At 42.7% G+C, this 17649-nt stretch overlaps 1 protein-coding gene across 2 annotated transcripts in view; it reads right to left on the bottom strand.

Moving 5' to 3' along the window:
- NPAT (nuclear protein, coactivator of histone transcription) overlaps positions 1-17649 on the bottom strand; it is a 310955-nt gene that overhangs the window by 262012 nt on the left and 31294 nt on the right. For both annotated transcript variants that reach the window (XM_069202322.1, XM_069202323.1), the window contains exons 2-3: positions 10360-10478; positions 9665-9725 (exon numbers count right to left, since the gene is read on the bottom strand). In XM_069202322.1, coding sequence (XP_069058423.1) covers positions 9665-9725; positions 10360-10478 — 180 coding nt within the window. The remainder of the gene's footprint in view (positions 1-9664; positions 9726-10359; positions 10479-17649) is intronic.

Raw genomic sequence — 17649 nt, 5'->3', positions numbered from 1 at the left:
ATGATCCCTGCTCCTCCTCCTATGCTCCAAGCACTTAAACACATGCTAACAAAGGCACTACGCCCCCTTTACGCTGCCATACAAGACAAGGCACCAGTACATGCTCCTACAGCCTGCGCTGAAATGGGGAAACAACATTAAAGCGGACCTGAACAGAAGCTATTTTGTATCAAGGCTAGAAACAGTTCATGTGGGTGGGGGTGGTGGGGCAGTAGTACAATGTAGGCCATTTTCGCATACTAAAATGGAAAAAGGATGGTGGCAACAAGCTTCCAGTGAACTGAGGAGGCAGTCTATTTAGGCCTGTAGTGAGGACAGTGTAAGTTGAGGGGAGAGAAGTGGGTATTGAGTGAGGGGATAAGGGATAAAGTCTAGTTAAAGTTACACAACTTGGTACAGAGTGCAGAGAAAATACCAATAAACAGTCCAGAGTGAAAAACATGAGGACAGACAAAAGTAAGAGATATGTGGCTTGAATGGCAGGATTCCCAACTATACTGTTGAAGTATGCACACTTAAATATATTGCCCATGAAGTTTAACGGGCTACGCAATAAAGTCAACAGTGGTGCTATACATAGATATTTTCAACAAGATGATGCAGGCCATTATGCTGGAAGAGACATCTAAAGGGGACCCACTGTAAGATGCTAACAGGGGAGGATATAGGGTCCTTTCCCACTATGGGTTTCCATCGGACTCCAGGTGCATAATGATCCTAAAGTGAAAGGCAGCCCCTTTCTGAGAGACAAAGAAATGGGTTGAGCTTTTGGGAAGATACGTGGCAGTAGTGGAGAGATGACTGGGGAAAAATCTAAAGTGTGGTGTGATGTGTGTGTCTTTGTAAAGATAGGAACTCTGCTGATGCACTTCCAAGAAAGGACTTTGGTGATGGGAGGCGACTTGAACCTTGCACTGCCAGTCAACGTGGACAGATCACAGTGGCCACAGGGACTGGTACCAAATTCACAAAATTCTTGCAGGCTTTTGAAGTAACAGTATTTTGGAGGATCCACACTAAAACGATATTACTCATTCCATTCAACCGTCCATCACAGCCATTTACGATTAGATTACTTTATTACGCATAGAAATACCATAAACAAAGTCAGGGATGCCCATTTTTATGGCAAGTGGCATAGACGTTCATTACCCACTGGTACTTTCGGGTGAAGAGAAGAAAAATGAGAGTAGATGGAGACTAGATCTGTGCTCCTGGAAGATAGGGAAGGAATGACGAAAGACAGTGAAGCAACACAGATATATTTCACAGAAAACAGTGCCTCAGTTGAATGTTGGGTGACTGTATAGAAAGTCTGTAAGGAGGTTCCGAGGGGCCACTTTACTTCTCTTAAAGCAATCCAAAAACAAAACAAAAAAAAACACTCAGACCAAAGAGACGGAACAGACAGACAAGGAAATACTGACACCGGAAAGACGCTCTACCACAGAGAAATAAGTGGTGCGTCGGCTAAAACAAACAGGAATACCGTGACATATGGTGACGCACAAAAACAATATCTAACCAGGCACAAAAGATATTATCACACACAGAACAAGGCTGCCAAGTTACAGGACTGGCTTGATGGATGAGACCAGGGGAACAGATGGGTCACAGTGTTGAATGAACGAGATGGTGTCAAAATAACATGAGATACCAATTTTGCGGCAGCTGTTGCTGAATACTAGAGAAACTTTATATAGAAGTACCATCGCAGTATAGGACGAGGGGCATTTGAGAATTCCTGAGGTAGACTGCTTCACATACTTCATCCAGCTAATATCAGGATGAGTTGGAGACAGAAATAGGAGAGGTGATTAAGGATCTCCAATCCGGGAAGGCCCCAGGACCCCATGGGTTATCTGTAGAATACTATAAGAACTTAGCGAGTAAACCAATATCATCTCCCTGTAACATGTTCCTAGAGATCAAGGTGGATGGTATTCTCCCAAGAGACCTACACATGTCAACTATCATTGTGATGCCTAAAAAAGACAAGCCCAATGACAAAGTGTGTCCCTCAGACTCATCACATTATAAAACAGTGAAACCAAGATACTGGCAAAGATACAGGCAACAAGACATACAAAGTTCACAACCACACTAATAAACCCTGACCATTCAGGGTTTATGCCAAATAGAAGAAACAAAAAATTGCAGGACCTGGTCGGATGCTTAGAATATAACAGATGTACAGGCACCAACTGCATTGTTGCCACTAGCAACCACTAAGGTTGATTTGCAAATGGCAGAGTCCAATCTGAGGTGGCATGGTGAGTAAAATAACAAAGGGTCAGGGTGTTACTCCGAACGATTGCCAGTGGTTAGACAGAAGCAAGCATTCTTCCTATCATCTTTTGTGTTTGATGGACCGCTATAAGTGCCAGGGGTATGCCCAGATGTGTGTCCCATGCTCACTGTGCTATTGGAACCAAGCTACACCTACCTGGCCGTTAAGTCCATATTAAGGGGAAACTGGTCCTATCTTGCTTGTGTCCTGGTTCAGTGATGACCTTGCCTAGCAGTTCAGGCTGGATTGTTCCCATGACGAACAGGGTAAAGGGTGATTCACCTATGGCTAGGTTGAAACAAACAGCATGGTGTGAAAAAGAACGATGGGTTGTAGTGCTACCCTGAGTGATTGCCACTGGTTAGACAAATTGCAAGCATTCCTTCCATCACCTTTTGTGTTTAATAAACCTCTAGGCCATATATATGGTGTAGGTGACAACTGACATGCCTCTCGGTTTAATAATGCCATTGTTGTCAGGGTGGGGAGCAAGGAAGTGTTTATATTCAAGTTTAATAAGCACTGGCATCTGGGCAGAGTTCTTAATTTCATTAGGGGCGCTTTGCCCTTCTGGGGAGTGCTCCCCTTGTCCCCTATGGGCAGGGTCTCCATCGCTAAGATGCTCATCCTGCCTCGCCTACTCTACTACTTTGCAGCGTTCCCGATTGCTTTACCACGCACATTCTTTAAGACACTACAGGGCATGGTGACGGATTTCATGTGGGGGTAAAGATAGACGCCGCGTGGCCTCTTCTACGACTCAATACCCGTAGATAGAGGGAGGATTGGGTGTCCCCAACTTCGAAATGTATTATGCAGCTGCCCAGCTACAATGGCCAGCGGATTGGCTGGGCGAACATTGCTCAGCGGAAAAAACAGTCATACTCAATGCATTGGCACCGTTGCCATTGTTGACTTGGTTGACAGACAAATCTCTCCCCTCACTACGAGGCAATATCATATTAGCTACTGCAAAAACATGCTGGCTGCGCTATGTTCAAGGCAGAAGCCCTCGCACACCATATACCCTCTGATGCGCCTGCCTGAGGCACAGACCTTGCTAGCGCATCACAATATGTCCTCGTGGAGGGCTGCGGGCCCTTGTCATGGCTGGGGACTTTTACACTGACGATACATTATTAACCTTTGACGAACTATTGGTTCACACGAAGATACCGGCTGGTAACTTCTTAGCATATTGCACTATACGACACCTCCTCCATATCACATGGGGCATGGGAGACGTTGAGCCTTCTACGTCGCAACTCCTCACTCTGGTCCATTCAATGGGTGGAACTAGGATGGCGGTGTCACGATTGTACTCCATGTTGCTGCCGGAAGCACTCCAGCACCTGGATCACGCAAAAATTTGCTGGGATGAATCGTTGCCCACTTCCCTGTCCTTGGCGGCGTGGTCATCTGCGTTCTCTTCTGTTAAAAACGTCTCTCAAAATGCTAGACTCTGTTACACCCAATTTAACTAGAAACATCACTCTTACCTGTTCCCCTCTCCGCATAAAACGCATTTTTCCTGCGTAGGTCCCGGTTTGCCCTCGCTGCACGGACCCTCTGGCAGATTTTTACCATATGGTGCGGAAATGTCCCACACTGGCCATGGCTTGGCAGCGCATTACTGCTGCAGTGTCTGACATCACTGCCCATGCTCTGCAGCCGATGTCAGAGTCTTGTCTGCTAGGACTGCGGCACCGCTCCAGACAAGATAAGCAACTCCATAGGTTTATTGACTTGGCATTCACTGTTTTCAAATGACAAATAGCCACCCATTGGAAGGCACCACAGGCCCCCAATCAAGATGGGTGGTTGCGGGTCTTGCTACAGCAGTCCCACGCTGAAGCTCAGACACTGCGCAGATTACAGTATAGGGGTCGAGTGCAGGGTGGCTCCGACATATGGGACGCCTTTATTGTCAAGATGGAGGTCAGGGACAACACTTGTCCACCTTAGATTTACCACAGACATTGATACAGGCAGATGGCTTGCGCCCCCCCCAGATTTATACCCTCTCTGTGATTGATTGTTGTGGATGTTGCAGCTCTCATACGGGAGATGGCGCTAAAAATGAGACGGCTCGCGCAGAAACTCTTGGCACCCCTGTTGTTCTACCTACCATGACCTAGCTCAACCCACTCTTCAGATCGTACTACTTATGCTTGACGCTTTTGTACCAGCACACTAGTATAACATATGCCTAAAATGCACTTGAGCGCCTCACTGCCCCCTCTCTCTTGGATTCCATCACTTGCGCCTCCCCAGTTTAGCTGGGAAGAGGCGAGATGCTTGTCTAGTGGCTTAGTTTATAGTTTAAAGTTGATGTTGTAATTGCATCGCTGCTTATATGATATATGGTTTGTTCTCACTCCCAGTACCTGAACCGTCGATTCAGGAGTGCTTCAATTTAAAAAAAAAAAAAAAAAAAAAGCACCGGCATAGCCAACAGGTCTCACCTATGCAGGAGCTATTGACTTTGACAAGCACTTTTTGTCTTGTTGTACAGCAGTATGGCTAAAAGTTAGAAAATGTGCTATGGCAGAGAAATTATCATACATTAAAAAAAAAAAAAAAAAAAAAAAAAAACAATCATATCAGTTTGCCAAGGTCACGCCTACTGGCTTTCTCAATTCTTGTTTTATTTTGCAGTCCTGAAAACGAATGCATTAAGTCACTTTCTACATGAACTATTCACACATTCTTTATTTTGCATTTACATATTCAGCTACGCACAACAAGAACAGTCATAACCATGAAACTGATTCACAGAACAAAGGTCAACACAGCTGTAACAGGTTGCCTATTATTTTTCTGGTCCGTTATGAAGGAGGTAGTTGTATCTGGTTACTATCACTATCTCCCAGTTCATCAGTTTTCTCATCTACAACAAAAGCGCTTAGAAAGAATGCAAATTATCGAGCAATTCCTTAAAGATGGTATTATGCAAAGCATTTCTCCGAGTTTAGAACACAGTCCCTATGCAGTTTGGGTTTGTCTGCTGAGATAGTCAATCTTTACCATGACACTGCAACCAAAAGAATCAATTCAAAGTAGAATTTCATCTGTCAATCTACATTTTTCAGAGGAACACAAATATGTCTCTTTTTTAAGTCCGCTGTAAAACTGCACACCTTAATGCACCAAGAAACAATTCAGTTTCTGAACCACCAAAACATTTAAATAAAGGAAGTCCTTGAAGATCCAAAAATAACTTAAATCATTCCTTCATCTATTTTCATTCATCCTGCATAGATCCGCCTTTTCTGTGGCAAGAAAGATATGGTGGGGAGGATAAAGAGAAATTACAGAAAAGATATCAGAGATCATGTTTTTCTGTAAAAAAAAAAAGCCACAAAAAAGGGAAATCACAGCACTCTGTCTAAGCACACAGTAGCAAAAAGATTTGGTCAGATGGGTGTCTTCTAGCTGTAACAGCAGAAATACTGTGGAATGAGACTCTTGAGCCATGCAAGATGTTTAATCTAGTGGCTTCCTGAAAAGCAATGATGCCCTCCTTGTTCAGAAATGAATACATCTCTCTGAAAGCATAGTTAGGGAGGCGTTGAACCTAGCAGGTTTACGCACTTTACAAACATCCACAGAAAAAGCAATTTCATTAATGTACTACATGGTTAATAAAGACTAAAGCATCCTGTGCAACTTTACCTCGGATACCAATCTCAAAGTTTGAAGTTTTGTACACTAGAAACGATTTCACTAGAATAAGACTTCCTCCTTAGCCCTTTTCCGAATTGTGATTTTTTCCTCAAAACGTATAGAGATGTGATCAATTGGCTAAAGTATTGGCTGTGGATCTAGTAAACCTGATTTGAATTACCAACTCCCACACATGGCCAAATTGTTTGAATCTTAACATCCTATCAATGTTGATGGTGCTTGGAAACAAGCTAATCCTGGTAGTAGAAGCAACATGCAATGACTTACCACTAGAGCTTTTCATTACTGATTGGTAAAGTGATAGTTTATGGTCCCCTAGACAAGCTTGTTGCATGACTAAAACTTATAAAATGCATTTAGCCTTAGTGAGGAGATATGAATACAGCTGGAACAGAAAGAAAGAGCCGAAAGCACAACAGCGTGCAGCTTCCTTCAGACAATAGATATGATGTTTTGAAAACGTAACTATAAAAAACAAGTTGTCAAATAATACAACTGACATATGTAGCTGATTGCAAAGTTCCTTGAGCTCGCCATTTCACCATTACTTGAAAATCATATCAAGGTATTCTAGTTCATGGTGATGTGCTCTTCCACCCAAGGAACACCCACTAATCAGGCATTCCGAACTCATACCTGCCTCACTTCCAACTTATTCACAGTTATCTTTGCAATTGTATGTCATTGTAATGAAGACAAAGAATTATTTTAATGTGCAGTGCAACAGATATTACCAAACAGAAAAACGACACGTCATGCATGGACACCGCTTCACTGAGGGATTTTGTCCCAGTACCAAAGCACACTCAATAGATGTGGCCAAGAAAATTCTCAAGGGTAAATTATACATCAGTGCATCACTATAATAAATGAAAATTACATCAGGGTTGGGGAACAAGCTCTTTTGTGTGGGAGGTAAAGTTACAGCAGAAAAGAAACACACACTTATGGTGTAAGGCATAGTCAGTGTGTCTTTGATTCAGGGCTGGCTCCGGGGGGGTGGTGGTCGGGTGGAGGGGCGGGGGTGGGAAACTTAGTGGGAGCTCATAGGGGACTGTATGGTGTGTTGCTTAGGATATGGACTTTGTGCTTCTGGGTCGACAGTACCCTCGTACTTTGTTTCTCCAGCATGTGCTAATTTTCTTTTGTCTGCCTGCTAGAAAAGTGCTCTGATGCATCATCCACATGCATCCTCAGGCTGCATTCTACACTAAACTACACCAATCCAAGTGATTCACTTCACACTTAAGTCACAGTTACTACAAAAAAGGCACCAGCGGCCAGGCATTAGCAGGATCTGCAGATGGCCTTAATCACAGCTTCAAATCGACCCATTTGATACATTATCTGTAGTCCTAAGTGTATGTTGACTACGTAAAGGGTGTTCCCCAGAAAGCTCTTATGGGAAAGGCAGGGAAAAAGTAAATATTCAACGTCCTATTTTTACAAATATTAATAAACATTTGCAATGCTTTTTCCCCACTGGCTCGGCAATTCAACGGGTTTGCAGAGTGCCTCAAACATACCAATGTGTTGGAGGTGTGAGAGGAATGGATTTCTTCACATGGGAACTGTTTTCATTTGAAAATGAGAAACATATAAAATGCAATTGTCCATTTAGCCTGGCACAAGGCCTGATGATTTTCTGCTACACAGCAAATAAACAGGTACTGTGTTACAGCCAAAATGGCAAAGGTAGTAGTTTCCAAAGGAACTGAACAGGGGGTTTTATCAGTGCCAGAAATATGGAAAACAGTGAAAATTCTAAGTGTAGTCCAGCATTGTCTTCCATATTTTTGTTAACTGGCCCTATTACCTATGGGATGAGGTTTGACTGACACAGTACAAGTGAGGACCCCTCACAGGCATCCACCTACAGGTCTTGACGATATTAGCTGCCAACAGTCTCATACATGCATTGGAGCAGAGCACATTTTCAAACCCAAATACCACATCTGCACGTACCTGTGCTAACAAGTCGGGTCTGCTAAAGTGACAAACAACTGAAAACATTCCACTTCTGGTCGAATCTACTCTACTCCAGAAGTCTAACTGCAACAAATGTGATAGGACAATGCAGTGAATCAACTTGGCAAGTCCCACAGATACCTCCCACCACAGAACATGCTCACAGCTAGGCTGGTTAAACTGTTCTTTAAAGCGCATCAGATGTGAATCAGAGCAAAGCAGTAACAAATGATCTACTCTGTGCACTGCATGAAAATTAACAGACTAATTTCACCTAGTCACTCGCATTCATCTTCACGTGTTAGTTGCCTCTTATAAATCGCTATCACACCTCACACTAAATTTATCATACAGTCATCATCCTTCAGTGCTCTGAATGTGGCGACGGGTAGGCTGCCGTACCCATTACTCATGAGGGAGAAGTCCTCGCAACATTTCTGACTGTAAATCCAGAGGACTTGTGTTCTAATTTGGACGTCTCCACTTGAAAGCACTGTGTGTTGCTAGGCAAACCAGGTCATAACTCCTGGGTCTCATTTAAACCCTACCCAAACTGAGCATTTATGGCTATGTTGTTATGTAGAGTAACTGCACATTTAAAATAGATGAAGGACACTAACATTTAAGAAACTGCTGCAGATTGTGTTTTTTCAACGTTCTCAAGAATAAACTGAAAAACATACAAATGTTCAGAAATGTTTACAGAAACCTATAACAGTAACAATAGGATTTTGAAAAAGGACAGCCCCAGATGCCCTAGCTCTGAAACCCATCTATTTACACTTCGTAAAAGGGAACAACACACTTAATCAGTAATTTGGATGATCTTTCACAAACATCAATTTTCTAACACATCCCCACACATCTGACAGTAGCTCATGTGTAATGCAGAAGAATCAGTTTCATTTTAGTATTTGGAGCAGTGAATTAAATGTGCCTTTGTGGCTCCATTCCCAGAATGCCCACTTATTCATTCAAGAATCAGGAATTATTCAATGTGTTTATTTCCACTGTCAGTTCTGCTAGTCATAGCTTACAATCACTAGGGCAATCATTTTATATCTGTTTCGTGCAATGTGATTTAAAAGAAATATACAAATACAGCATTTTTTTTTTCCGGGATCGGGGGGAGTGGGGGCTTGCAAAGCAAATGGGATGGTGACTGACTTACACACTTGTTGTACTAACAATGAGGTACAGAATCTTGCCTTATGTGTATTTACAAATTGTACATTAAAAATAGCAAATGGTTGTACACATTCATTCATCTCTGAAGGTAGGCTCTCTGGCATCCAGCAGCTGTACTTTGTAGGCACTTGCGCTCCCTACTCCACCCCCATTCCCCACCAGCACCCACATAGCAACAAGGTAGCCTGTTTCATGTGAAACAAGTGAAAAGTGAGCTTGAAAAAAAATAACCACAAGGTTTTCCTCCAGGTGTAGCTAGGTGGCACCATTCAGGCGAACCCTAAAACGGGAAGCACAACTTATGCAGAATTTGTAAAAGGTAAATAAACGTAGGTTTTTCGAACCTACACAAGAAAATGCAAGTTCCACTTCTTAAACATGATCACATAAAAAAAAATGCATGTTGAAATTAAAGTGATGTACGATTTAAAAATGTTAATATATAACCACACTTTTCAGCATCATTAAAAGTTTAAATAATCTTCCAACATACAGAGAGAACAGTACGAGTGTTTTAACAAATAGGCTTACCTTTTGCCTTCATAGACACATACTCATTAAGAATTGTCGTCAAGTTTTTTCCAAATAATGACTGAAAAATATAACAGATAAAAGTTATCACGTTTAAACGGTTGTATCTTCTGTTACAAATCACCCCCTTTAAAAATCACATAAAAGTAAAAGTATATAAACATGCAATCATAATCTCTGATTCAGCCAATATGGAGACTCCTAAATTTAAAAAAAAGAAAAAAGAAAATAAATCCACCCAGAATTAACTTAACCACTGCTAAGGAGTATAAAATTCTTGACTGTTAAGGGAATACATATATTCTCTATTTTCAAGAACAAGAGTCAAAAACGGCAACTGTAAAGTGCCTCCAACACCTAATCAATGTTTACTTAAACACTGGAAAAAATATCTGACATTGGAGTGTGCAGGCATGGGGGAAGTAAAGGGACTGAAGGAAAACCAGTGAACTGGGGAGGGTAATGTGGAACAAGATGGTAGACTCATCTCGTCAGTCATATCATATCATAAAAGCATCAAACCCAAGTACCAATCAATGAAGGGGAATGTGAAATATCCACCAAGTGCTGAAAACTAAAACAGATGACAAAATTAACATTAACTCCTCACATTGTGGGAATTCTGAAGGAGAAAATAACATAGTCCAAAGCCATCATTATTAATTAAACACATGCCAATCAATAATATTCCTTACCAGTAAACAACCAGGCACAAATCCCTCATCTGTGTAATGCTCTGCATATTCCTTTAAGTCTGGGCTTTCAGCTATAAAAGCACTGCATGTAGACGCAAGCTTTTCCTGTTGCAAATATCCTGAATATCAAATAAACAAATTAAAATGTTTATTTTCATTGACAATTCAATTTCATACTAAAGAACATTTTCTATGTTAAAGTTCACTTGTCACTTGTATAAAATATCACATTCTGGTGACATCGACCTCGAATGTGTAAGTTTATAACTTCTTGCAGTATTCTAGTGTTAAAACGGACTTTGAATAGGCGGACACATATCTCAGACTTCAAGGTAAGAGAATGGTCAAACGAATGTCTTTGCAAATGCCACATAGTTCGGGCACCTCATATTTTCCACATATCTTCAATCACTAACAAAAGACGTGTGACAGTTTGTGGGTATCTCTAGTGTACCTCCTAATGGAAGGGCAAGATGCTTTTGATCCTTATGGCCTGGATAACACCAGTGACAAAACAAAACAACAAAATGAAATTAATTTCCTTCAGAGCGGATTACAAAATAATCTGCAAAGAATCTGATTTATGCATACATTTTAGCTGTGTTAGGACTCCTAAATAACATACATGGCAAAAAAATAATAAGTACAACTTTGTAGCAAAATAAAACTGATATGCTATCTATTAGTTGAAGTTAATGTTACTTTGAGTGCCAGTTTACATATAAAAATGCCTAGGAGCAAAAAACAAACACTCATAGGGGATGTAATTTATACATGGACATAATTTCACTCAAGGGCTGCAGTTTAGACTCACCCTCAAAAGTAAGCTGCTAATATTGCACATACGGACCACTGCACCAGGTTTAACAGACTGCCATCATAATTACCAGTAACTTTTATCTTAATTACTAAAACTTGCATATGGTAGCTGTTGGACCTGGCCCTTTTTACCGGGTCATCCCCAAACGTTTTGTCTTTCTCCTCCTATTATTTCTGACCCTTTTTGTTGATGTTAGGACTCTGGGCACTTTACCACTGCTGATCAGTGCTAAACTACATGTTCTCTCCCTTGGTATGATTGGCACATTAAATTTACTTGTAAGCCACCCGTACAGTGGTATCCCTATACCCAGTGTGGTAAATTAAATGCTACTAGTGGGCCTGCAGTGCAGCTTGTGCCACCCACAGAAGTAGCCTTTCAAACCTGTTTCAGGCCTGCTACCACAGAAACTGCGTGCACAGTTTACTGCCACAGGGACCTGGCATCTAAATTTACTTGCAGGGCCTGGAACTCCCCTTTCACTACATAGAAATCATCCGTAAGATAGGCTCTAGCTAGCCCTGTGGGCAGGGTGCTGTGCATGTAAAAGGTAGGTCATATGTCTTTATGTATTAAATGTCCTGGTAGTGACAAACAGCCTATCTAGTTTCTCACTACTGAGTGCTGCCTCTCTCATAGGATTACATTGGAAATGACCTAAGCTAGGTCTAAGTGTTATTATCTAATCTATGAGGGGTGGCGTAGGCGTGTTTGGTATGGTTGTAATTGTAGTGAGAAATGCTGCTTACTGGTGTAGGTGGATTGTTTATTACTATTATAGAAATGCCACTTTTAGAAAGTGGGCATTTCTCTGGGCTTATGACTCTGGTGTTTTGCAGTTTGTCTACAATCCACATCCGGGGCAGAGTGACAGCTGGGCTTTGTGCATAGTTTTCAGACAGTCTGTACACAGGGAGGGTGGAGATGTCACAAGAGGGCATCTGCATATTGAATGGTGTTTCTGGGCTGGGCTGGGCGAGGCTGGGCGAGGCGAGGCGGGGCAGAAAGGTTGTGCCCAGGCCTCACACAAACCCCTGCTGATGTCTGGTGCCAGTGCTGGAGGAGAGAGGGGACATTCCTGGAACTGATTACTGGTTGGAACCCACTCTCCCACTTTTGTGGAGACTGCGCAAAATGAGTAGAAGTACAGGGGGTTGTGCCCCCCCCCCCCCCCCCCCCCCCACTGTTAAAGCTTTTTGGAAACTGGGACTGAGCCTCTGCCAGAGGGACTACTGGACTGCACAAAGGACACATCTGGAATGCCCTTCTGTTTGTTGCCCTGCTGCCTGCTAGGTGGCACAAAGGACTAATCAGGATAGCTTTTCTGCTAGTTTCCCTGCTGACCAGCTGCCCCCAACAGTCCAAATCACCCATACCTGCCTATAGGGTGCTGGTCTCCCGGCCCGCTCCTGCCGCCTTTGTGCCCCTCTGAAGAGTTCCTGTGGAGCCCAGGGTGTGGGGAGCACTATCTCCTGCTCCCCAGCTGCTTTGCAGCCTTCGCATATGAGGAGTGTTTCTATTGCCGACAGGAGTGCTTTTTGAGTATTGTAATTACCCTGTGCACCAGGAAGCACCCCGCAACATCATGTGCATAGCACCCTCACCACACCCCCACTATGAGGTAGAGTGGTGACGAGAAGCCTGGAGAGTCAGAGCGGATGAGCACGCTCTCCTAAGTGCCCACGGGGCACAGGCAGGCCCCTTCCTGGGAGAGACCACCGCTGCAGCCCAGCCGGGGGAAAAAAAAGAGCTGACCCCTCATCGGAGCGTGGGCCCCAGGGTGCGGGCCAGGTGCTGTCGGTAGGAGAGAGCAGGGGTTGGGCAAGCCTCTTTCTGTGCTCAAGCGCCACATCTTTTTTTCTTTACTTTTGGATCTAGAGTGCTGGGAGGAGCACCCGCTCCTGGTGAACTACGACATGCCTCACCAAGAGAATCCCTCCGCAGGTCCCCTATACCGAGGACGGCCATACAGAGGAGAGTATGCCAGATGGGTTTCCTTTGTGGTGTATTTATTGTGTCACATATTTTGTGTGTGTTGTGCAAATGCTTTACACATTGTCTCTGGGATAAGCCTGACTGCTTGTGCCGAGCTACCAAGGGGGTGAGCAGGGGTTATCTTGGGTGTGTAACCTCCTCACCCTGACTAGAGTGGTGGGTTTCGCCTGGCTGAGGTGCGTACCCTAGCCAACCTGAAAAACAAATTCTAACATTGGCTACCTATTACACATATGAGAAATGCTCACAATTTGCGTGGTACAAAATAAAAACATATTTTTACAAAAAACATAGTTCCTGCATTTCAGTTGAAGACTAGAAATGCAATTGTTATTTAATAACATCTTGTTGTTCTGCCAAACGTAAATTACGTTGAGTATGCGTATTTCTGGTGCATTCAGAAGTGTTTTGTTTTGTCTAACCCTCTACTGTGACCTCATCTGTGCCCTTCCATTCTAAAAACTGATGCCATGTCCTTCTGTGGCACATTGAGATGAGCACCTTGCACGGCAGGCACTAAGCCTCATAATAAATGTTTTGCTAAGAGACACAGGATCTTCAAGAGCAAAAATATGTTACACAATGAAATCTATTTCATATGATATATTTTATTAAAATTTCAACAACAAAAAATGTGGCGGGGGAAAAATACAAAAAACACAATATGTAATTTTCACTTTCTGTTCAAGGCTAGGAACCTTGCACACAAAATCCTAGCTCTTGTGTTGCCCATTCAGGAGACAGCTTCTAACATCTAGACACAGAACTGCATCAGAGCTGTGCTTTCCAACAAATTATGGCCTATTATATAAATGATTCACTGACCTGGAAGGGGCAGAGGGCACTTGAGCCATGACAGTTTGGGGAAGAATGCTGTGTTCAACATGCAGCTCTGCTGGTGATAAACTACAATCTTGCAAGGAATGCCATCTACACCGCAGGGTGACTCCGGACACTGTCTTCTGATATGGGGCTATGGTTAATCCCTTAGATTGGATCAGACAAAAGGGTCTGAGGGTTAGGTAGACACCTCAAGAACACATTTACCATGGTTGGATTATTCATGGTCTTCACCATCCTGTCTGCATCATCCCAGACAGTGACAGAAGCTTCCCCTCCTAATCCTGTAAAGCAGCGTTCTAGAGTAACAGGATCTGTATAATATATGGAGCTGTACCGAACAAACTTTGCTTGTACTGTAATGACAGGAGGGCCCTGCAAGACCTCTCCCCACTCATCGTTATCTAACTCTTCTAGGTCATCTATCCACTTGTTCCGGGAAGCACCTTGAGTATCAGGCGCATTATTATCTTTTTGTAAGTAAGGGACATGACCTTATCAGGCATAAGGTCTAGAAGAAGCCTATCCTCCAAAGGTGACAACTCCACTATTTGCTCCCCCCTTTTATGTGTACCCCAAGGGTGTGAAAAAGACCCTATAATTAAACACATTTTCACTAAAAGACCACACCAGCCACCCTATCAAGAGGCCACTGATCAGTTTAGACAAACACAGGTCATGTGAGAAACATCCGGTTCCAATATGCTAGCATTAGAAGAACAGGAATACCCAGCTAAGGATAACCCTGCTTTTCTTACCCAATTTACTGCCTACAAGGGAACCTGCTCCCGGGTTCTAAATTATTAAGAAGCACCATAACACCAGGAATGCGAAATTTAATTACAATATTTGTTCAGATTTGCATTAAACACGACACTAAGTAATATGCAGATAAGGACAATAGGAATTTGAACACCTCTGAAAATGCAGGGAAAAATTATATAATAAAAGAAGTGGGAATGGTTATACGTCCCTCATTTATTAGTTATAATTCAGTAAGGTTTAAACAGGGTCAGCCGCAGGACCTGACAGTGCCCAATAAATTCACCCATTACAACAGCGAATCTAAGATTTCTGGCCTGACAGATGCTGAATGTAACACTGCATTTGCCCTATATCATGGCTGGATTGAAAAATACCAATCTTTTGGGCCCTCTATGATGCTCCCTAAGCATAAAGTACCAGGGTATGATGTCAACAATCCCCTACCATGTCCATGTCCTTTGGACCAAGGTTGAAGTTAGAGGAATTTCCCTAAAGATTATCCCGACATTAGTAAAAACCTTGAATAATGGTACACTAGAACAGGGAAAATACTACAAATAGGACAGCTAACACTGAATGACACAGACCAAGTGCTTTCCTGCATTCTCCCACCTGATATGGAAGAAGTGCAGGAAAGAAAACTTTGGAGATGTTGACTAGACCAAAATTAATACTACAGGAACTGCCTGGAAAGCTAATGATTAAGTGAATGACATCACTGTCAGGCAAATTAACGGTTAGATTGCAAAAATTAGTGCCCCATACAAGTCTAGATTGAACAAAATTGAACAACTGTAAACAAGAAAGAGACAAAAATATTGCAGTAGTCTTCTCCAGAATACAAAATGTGTTCTCCGCCCATACTGGAATGGATGCTTTTGACTAGTGGGCCCAACAAGCCCTCTCTGGGAGTTTTTTTAAATGCCCTCCAAGAATGTAGAAGATTATCCATCTATAACAATCAGTCAACATAGGGATCCAGTCACTAACAGAAGTATTGTCCACAGCCCAAAACTATGCAGAGAAACCAGGCACAGGGAGAACAGAATAAGGATAAGAAACACAAGGAGTTAAAGAGTAACGTCTTGTTCCAGCAAGTACAGCAAGGGAGAGCCAGGAGCACATTTCTGGTGCCAACTTAGTGGGGGGACCTCTGGACCAAATTACAGAATCCAGAATGCCCATGTCAATAAAGGATTTCACAACAGTAAGAGCCCCAATCATTGACTATGAGAATGTCCATTATTACAGACAACTAACAGAGGGCACTATGTCACGAGGATGTGCCCAAGGAGGATACAGAAATTCTTTACACAGAGGGTCACAACAATACAATCATATGTCCAATAACGACCCCCATGCTGAATATAATGCTGATTATAGCAACAACATCATGCACAGGGCCACCAACAAAACTACTTTGATAGACGGTTAAACGGATCCCAGATAGTAACTGTCCCCTTGCCCGATTATGATTTTATCCAAAGCGATGTCTGGGAAAGGATTCTGGAACGGGTGGAACTTCCAGTGGATCCAAGAGGGCCATATAGTGAAGCAATAGTAAAAGGACATAAGGTAAAATTCCTTCAGGACACTAATTCCTCAATTATTTGGGGGAAAAAATGAATCCCACATGCACCCCTCTCAGGAAGGTACAATACATCTGTGGGTTTTTATAATATACCTATAAATAGCCCAGTCCCCGCCTCACAGACATACACCATTGGCCCATTAACTGATAAACATACTTTTATGTTAAACAGAAAAATGCACCCTTAATTTGTTGGGTAAAGACTTACTTCAAAAAATTGCATGCAATAAAAAAATGCACTGCAGATGGCATATATCTTGACTGCACCAAAAACTCTCCTTTTCGCACGGTCTACTTTGCCTGACTCCATACTATAGTACCTGAAAGGGGAAAAGGAGACTTGACTTTCAAAAAGTGAAAGTTATATTGGATATTCAAACCCCTACAACAAAGCAAGTACATAACTTTCCCCTCCTTTCCAAACACTTGCTAAACTTCATGACTGAAGACACCGCACAACCTTTATCATGGTTAACTGAACACGAGAATATTGTTTTGCAAAACAGGCACCATGTGACGCTTCTGCTTCTGCATACTACAGAATGTCATATTTTTGTACTTTAACAAGAGGAGTGCATACTTGCTGTTCTTACCAGGGATGTGGAATTCCTATTGCCCTGCCGGGGACATACTGTTTGGGGTCAAGGGCAACAAGTGTTCATGTTTATTTTGTCCTTGGGACAAGTAGGCCCAACCCCTTGCAGCACAAACCTTTTGCCTGCCAGTTTACAGAGAAGGGAACTGCCTGCAGTTGAGGTGATATGTGCACCCATAATTTTTTTTTATTTTTTAATCTGTTAATTACATTTATCAAATTATTACTCTACAATTCAAATATGCGGCCGGTTATAATGCCAGCATCCATATCAATACAACATCATGTCATAAACTACTGCACATAAACAGAGCAATTATTGACTGAAAACTTACAAGTAGAAGAAAGAAAAAATTGTAAAAGCAACCAGTGTGAGAAGAGAGAACTGCTCGCTAGGAACCCAGAGACGGGTCATGGGATCGAGGAGGAGAAAGGGAGGCAGGAGGAGCGCAGCAGAGGTAGAAACGGCCATACATAGAGGAAAGGAAGCGGGGAGAAGCTCCCGGGGGACAGCCCAGAGGAAACCCCCAGAGACAGAACATCTCAGCAGGCGCATACCCAGTGTCCGCATGATTAGGGCCAGATCTGGGGTAGGAATCACCTGGGCTGTGAGTCCACGTCAGTGACACGGTTTCCATCGTGCAGCATGTGGGGACAGACCAGCGCAGCATCAGAAAAACAATC

The sequence above is a fragment of the Pleurodeles waltl genome, chromosome 8, assembly GCF_031143425.1.
Source record: "Pleurodeles waltl isolate 20211129_DDA chromosome 8, aPleWal1.hap1.20221129, whole genome shotgun sequence".
Classification (NCBI taxonomy): Eukaryota; Metazoa; Chordata; class Amphibia; order Caudata; family Salamandridae; genus Pleurodeles; species Pleurodeles waltl.
Note: the sequence above shows the minus strand (reverse complement) of the source record. Positions and strands in the feature narration are given on the sequence as shown.